The 6,999-nt window shown below is 46.9% G+C and overlaps 1 protein-coding gene across 1 annotated transcript; it reads right to left on the bottom strand.

The window, feature by feature from the left end:
* Positions 1-5,980: 5,980 nt before the first annotated feature.
* LOC136154622 (melanoma-associated antigen 10-like) lies at positions 5,981-6,766 on the bottom strand. The gene has a single exon (XM_065916825.1). The coding sequence runs from the start codon at positions 6,764-6,766 to the stop codon at positions 5,981-5,983; it is 786 nt and encodes a 261-aa protein (XP_065772897.1).
* Positions 6,767-6,999: the final 233 nt, after the last annotated feature.

Here is a 6,999-nt window from a genome sequence, read left to right as displayed (position 1 = left end):
AAGTTCTCTGTATCTTGAATGTGCCACAGTATATGTTAGGAAAGGCCTGGGTTTTATACTTCTGGAAGTCATCAAAATATTGTATTCCTCCAAACCAAAATAGCATTCCTATTGTGTCTGGTTGGTCAATTCATTCTAAATGCCACTTCTGTTCTCCCAGCACTTGGAGGACATGGGCTCAGCTTGTCATTCTATGAGGAACTCTTTCTTGTCACCATTTTGTTCTATCACAGCAGTGATCAGATTTTCATGAAAAAAAAAAAAGTGGATGTTTTAAACCTACCCATGTGCTCAAACAGTTCTGTCTCTCTTGGCTGTGTGTCAGGCACCTCTCCACAGATGTTTGCAGAGATGTACTTGTGTCACTGCTCCCGTTTGTGTTTATGGTCGTGTTGACCTGTTACATGTACTGAGGGCCAAATAGAGTTGATCCATCCAGATTGCAGGAGCCATGAGTAAGACATTATTTAGCAAACACTTTCTGATCTCCTACTGTGTGCCAAGGCCCATGGTGGACACCAGGACCACAGAGCATGATAAGTAACCCTGACCCAGAGGAGCTCACAGTCTTGGTAGCTTAGTTGCTGCTAACTTTTGACAATTCTTCAGATTTCTGATAAAGATGGTTCTGACAATTTCTGTTTTGAGTTTTATTATATTTCTGAGGTTCTAAAGATTTTCTTCTTAGAAAATTTCAAAACGTGATATCCATTCTCTAATAGCTGTAGTACTATAAAGGTTATACATTTCATCAGGGGTGAGTTGGGTAGTTTGTGAATTTTGAAGAATTTTAAATTCCACTTAAGTTCCTGAATTTATGTACTATACATAGATTTGTTCTTAGTGTTTACTTTTATCCTTCCAACATCTTTGGTGTACAGGTTGTAGAATTGTAGTAATAGTTCTTCATTTCTGATATTAGCCATTTGTCTTCTGTTTTTTAGATTTTGAATATCTGGCTAGAGTTTTATCAATTTGGTTGATCTTTCCAATGAACCAGTTTTTATCCCATGACTTTTTTTTCTTTATTTTTGATTTCAATTTTTTTCTCTTCTGTTTTTGGTTTGTTTTTTTTGCAGATTGCTTTGGGGATAGCTTTCTCTTTTTCCATGTAAGATTTATGACAAAGGTAACTACGAAAGGAGATGACAGGAAGAGTTCTTAATGACCAATCCGAGAACAATTTGAAAATAAAAATATATAAAGTTGTATTGGATTGTAACCCAACATGTAATAAAGATACCATGATTCCATACTAAGAAACAGAAATAATTTCTTAATTACACAAACAAGGATAGGCAAGTGTTCCACACAGTAACATTCCAATTTATGCAGACATTCCCACTTGTAGAAAGGGGAGCATAACTCCTCACCCCTGAGGCATGGACTGCACATCGTGACTTTCTTCCAAAGAGGACAGGATAGAAAGGGGGTATAAAACGATCACTTTATCACATAGACACATGACAAGCACTACCTCAGCCACATGATCAATGAGAGCATCATCAGTGATCAATTGTGCTAATAGTATACACCCTTGATACATTGTGATGAGAATAGGATTTTACATCTGTAAAATTCCTCCCCCGAACTTGTAATCCCAGGCTAGTCAAGAGTAAATTATCAGACAAATATCAGTCAAGGGACATGGTACAAAACATCTACCGAGTACTCCTCAAAAATGTCAAGACCATCCAAAACAAAGAAAATATAAAGCTAAGAGGAACCCAAGGAGACATTACAAGTAAATGTAGGGTATTTTCCTTGCCAGGATCCGGGAATGGATAAAACTAACAGAAATCTGAGTGAAGTATGGGATTTAGTTGATAATAAATAATGCATCAATACTTCCTCATTAATTGTAATAAATATATCATATTACTGTAAGATATTAGGAATAGGGGAGACTGGGTGAGGGGCATAAGAGATTTCTGCTATTTTCACAATATTTTTTTTTTCAAATCATAATGGGTTACAAGGGTTAAAAGGGTTACAAAGGAAAAGGTGAAAATAAAGACTATTTTCAAACTAAAAAAGGCAAGGAAACTTTCGGCAACACATGCTGAGTATGATAAAAAAGAAAATAGAAAGGAAACCAAACACAAGCACACGGAACCTGTAAGTGTGAAACAACCCTTGCTAAATTAGCTTCAACTTTTCCTCTCCCTTAACATCAATCCCATATAATATACTCACCGGACCACTTCCACCACAGAAACATCTCTGGATCCACTATTTTTCTCAAGTCCCACAAACACTGCCCTAATCCAACCTCATAGATGTTTTGCCTGGATGTGGCAAAAGCCACCAACCGAGGCCAGGGGTCGACCTGGAACTCCATACTTGCTCAAAAACCATTTTAAGACGTCTGCCAAAATTATTTGCCACAGAAGTCTGTCAAGATCAAGGCAGGGGTCAATGTCTTGCCAGGGATACAAGGGTCCAGAGCAACCTTTAGTTGTGCATACATGTGAGTGCTCAGTCGATCAGTCATGTCTCACTCTTTGCGACACCATGGACTGTGGCACACACCCCTCCACCCCATCTCCTCGGTCCATGGGATTTCCCCGGCAAGAATAGTGGAGTGGGATGCCTTTTCCTCCTCTAGAGTACCTTCCCACCCAGGCATTGAACTTGCATCTCCCACATTGCAGGCAGATTCTTTAACACTGAGCCTCCAGGGAAGCCATGAGGAAACACAGGGACTTCTCAGAGGAGCAGAACACTCACTGAGAATCCTTAACCCAAGGGTGGTGCCTGTCCAATCTGTGATGCCCTAGGAAATATCAGCTTGGGAACAGGGTGGTGTGTGTCCACACAGAGGCTGCTGCAGAAGATGCTGTGTCCTGGAAATGACCTCCAGATAAGTCGGTGGGGGCGGGGGACAGTTTGGGCCTCCTTGCAATCAAAGGCCTGAGGTTCTTCTGTACCCAGAGCAAGAACCCAACCACACTTAACAGTCATATCCCATAAGGCGCATGAGGAGTACCTGCCATGAGAACTGTCACATATACATCCTGGCGTGCCCCCTGGGGCTGTGTTCCCAGCCTTGGCGCCAGAGCACAGATGTCCTCATGGAGACCGGGGTGGCAGTTCACCTGCAGTGACCTCTGCTCCCCACTACGTCTCCCGGCCAGCCCCGGGCAAGTCTGATGGGATCTCCAGGGGCTTGCTGCTTCCATGTCTCTAGGGCTGTTGACCATCTTTACAGCCCGCACCCTTGGGACCCAGATTCCTCTCCTGCCTGGCTCCTTTCTGAATCCTCACTGAAGTCTGCGACCTCTGGCGCTTGGGTGAGTGTCCTCCCAGGCAACCGCTAGAGCTTGACCTCTGCTCAAACAGCCTGACTGGGGTCACCAAAGTCCTAGCAGGCTCTGCGGGTGGCTGACCAGACACCCCTCTGCCTCTAACACTCAGGCTCAAAAGCCAGGACCTCACAGTTACATTCAAAAGAACCCGAGCTTACTCCAACACCCTCTGCAGGGATTCCACAGGGAATGAAAGGTCTGATACACCTCAGGACCTGAGAGATGTGCCCCACACTTCCATGGCAATGACTACTGCTGACCTCTCACAAGACTTGCCCAGGGGCTGCTTCAAGACCTGCTGGTTCCACCTAAAGCACAGTGGAAGGGGATGCTGCTATGGGATTTGCAAATAAAGTTACACACATGAGGTCATCAGGACCAGGCCCTAATCCACTCTCAGTGGGGCATGGGGGGTGGGGGGTGAGAAGGAAAAAATCCAACGCCAGGTTCTGGGGGAGAGGGGGCACTGTGGGCAGCAGGGGTGGGGGGCATCGGGGCTGGGCCTCATGAGGAGGAAGCCCCCAAACCCAACAGGGGCCTTTGGCAACTGGCTGCTGCCCTCGTGATGGAGACTGACCACAGCCCAGAGGGTTCTGACAGAGAAGCTCGTGGGGGGCAGGGGCAGGCTGTGGGTCTTTTGTGCGGGTGGGTAGAATCCCTGCAGCCAATTCCCTGTGGGGCAGCCTCTCAAGGGTCAGAGGTGAAGGATTTTAGTCTCTGGAAGAGGAAGCACACTCGGAGTGGTCTGTGTCTGTGTGTTGTCCTGACTTGGGGATTAACCCCCAGGTGCCCGTGCCCCTTCAGAACAAATGGTCATTGACAAAAATGCTTCTGCTCAAAATTCACTGGACCCAGGTCACCATATGACCCTTCCTAAATGAAGAGGCCTTGACAGGGTCGTGTCCCCATGTGTGCAGGGAGAGAGGAAGACAAGAGGTGTCTGAACACCTGACATCTCTCCAATTCCACACTGCCTAGCAGATGCTCCACAAAGAGCAGTAGTTAAAAATCTCCTTATTTGGGGGGAGGAGAGTCTGAGCAGTTCACATGGGTCTTGAAATTCTCCATCTTTTTCAAGCATCCACTGACTATCTGGCAGCTGCCATATATGTGACCAGAATCACATCACCTGTTCCCCTTGTTGTTTGACACTCAGCATGGAGAGCTGCCCGTTCAGCCGCCTGCACCCATCCACACCCCCACTGCAGTGACCTCACCATCTCCTTAGGCCCGGAAGTTGGTCCTACCTTTTCATGCAAGGCACAGCCTTAACTTGGGTCTCTGCTACCTCCACACTACTAAACCTGCCTGAACCCAGGGATGCTGGCAGATGTTGCATCTTTACCGCCTACTACTTATTTCTCGTTTATTTGCATCTCAGAGACTTTCCCTCTCCCCTGTGGAAATTGTTTTGATTTCAGGACACCTCAGAGAATTGGCAGCTTAATTAAAAATGGAATAGAAAACCACTCAGAATTGCTGTTCTGTGTTTTCCTCTCAGAGAATGTATATCAATTTCGGTGTTTGTGTGTGTTTCAGGGTAGAGAGCAGTGTCTCCAGCTGGGTACAGCTCCCTCAAAATTCCAAGGATTCTTGTCACACAGCAGGTCCTGTCCACTTTTGCAGCTTCTCTTCACTCATTTCATCCAAATGAAATCTAGACCATGCTCACAAGTGAAAATCATAAAGTCCAGATGACCAAAGAATCTGTTATTTCAATGTACTTGTTAATCAGCTTCCCAAGGCAGAGACAAGAGGGCTAGCACAGGGAATACTGGCCATATACCAAAGAGCAAGATTCACATTTCTCTAGGTTTCCTAGCAGATGGTGGATAGAAAACACCTATTTCATCCCTGTGGACAACAGCTATGGGAAAAGAGCCAGGACCCCTTCCTGCCTGCCCTAGAAAGAGATCTCTCTGGGGTTTATCCAAAAATAAAAAGGACACCTCACAGCAATGATCCATTTCAGAGATTCCCCTCACCCCCAAGACAAACCTCATGTGACTGCGGATCCTGGACCATTGCTGTAAGTGTGGGGGTGTCCTGATTCTCCTAGTGTCCCCACGGCTAACATGACCTTTCACGAAGCAGAGAATCTGTACATGTCTTTGGAATAACTGAGCCAGTGAGCAGGGGTCTCAGATAGTCTGCTACTTTTTTTAATAATCCAGGAAAATTCAATTAACTGAGATCATTTAGTTATTGTGAATGACAGACAAGAAGGACATAAGCATGAATTCACTATGATTCCTTTTATTATCTAATTCTTTTCCATTCAATACTAGTGCTACGAAAGTTCATGTTTTCAAAACAGTTCTAAATTCTATTCCATTGTATTCTGTTCAAGACCACAAAAAAAAATGGAAAACTTCCCAATCTTTTACGAAACAGCAAAACTCAAGTTTTTGAACTGAGTAACCACAAATACACTCGGACAATATCACTCACAAAGCCAATGAAGCTTCTTCAGCCTTCTCTGAAATCAAACTTTGAAAGATTTCTAAAGAAAAAAGAGACGAATCCCCATGTCATCACAGAGAACAGGAACCAAAAGATGCTACACACCGGTTCCCCCAACTGGCCCGGCCCTCTCTTCTGAGAAGGCTGACTACGGCTTCTTCAATCACAGAAGGAAGGATCAATCTGGCTGCTGCTCTGGCTCAGGCCCCCTATTCCTCCTCCCTCGAATCCTCTGCAGGCATGAATGGGAATGCCCCCAAAGCCCTTTCCATTACCCTGAGCGTAAATGACATGACGTGCCACTTGCTGGTCTCCACATACGCCCGGGGACCCCACAGGAACTCATAACGAGCAGGGTGGCTCTCAGGCACCTGCTGGTACCTCAAGTATCCCTCCTGCACCCATACTTGGGTCAGAAGCTCCCTGGGCTCCCCAAAGATACAGTGCTCCCTCCCAACATACACACCCATCCTGCTGAGTGCTCCCCAGACTGCCTCCTCAGGGGCCGGGTCTCCAAACCGCATGATCACGCTGAGGACCAGCACCAAGAAGCCGGCCTTGGGCAGGCCCTCCCCATCCCTCAGCATCTCATCACAGGTGAGGCCCAGGGTGGGGACCAAGATGTAGGTGTGCTCCGCTGGGTCCACCTCCTTCACATCCACGCCAAAGTCCAGCTGCAGGCACTCTGAAACTTCACTGAAGACCACCGGGAAGTGCTCCTGGTTATCCCTGAGGACCGTATCCAGCATTTCCGCCTGGGAGGTCAGCTCCTTGGCTCGATACTTGAGGAGCAGGAACTTCATCAGGTTAGCCATCATTCTATCCAGAATTTCTTGGGGCAAGGCCTCCACATTAGCTGAGGAGGATGCTAGGGCATAGGAGGCTAAGTGGAATGCAGAATCCCCCACCTCAGCCTCCAAGAGTGGCACCTCGACAGGGCCCTGGGCCTCGCCTGCGTCCTGAAGGTCATCCTCGGGTTTGCTGCGCTCACTCATCTCAACCACGAGCACAATGCCTGAGGTCAAACAAGACACGGAAGTGAGGCAGAGGTACAGATGAGGACAAAGGGCCTTGGGGAGAGAGGAGCTGTGAGCAACCTGGGCTAAGAAACGCATCCTGGATGGTACGACACAGGCCACTTACAGCTCTCCCCTTGAGGGGTGCTCTCAGTCCTCACAGGAGCGCTCCTCCTGGGAGGCCAGTCCCCTGGCTACCCGAAGGAGGAAGG

The sequence above is a fragment of the Muntiacus reevesi genome, chromosome X (genome assembly GCF_963930625.1).
Source record: "Muntiacus reevesi chromosome X, mMunRee1.1, whole genome shotgun sequence".
NCBI classification, from domain to species: Eukaryota; Metazoa; Chordata; class Mammalia; order Artiodactyla; family Cervidae; genus Muntiacus; species Muntiacus reevesi.
The sequence above is the reverse complement of the archived record's forward strand: the minus strand, read 5'-3'. Positions and strand labels throughout refer to the sequence as shown.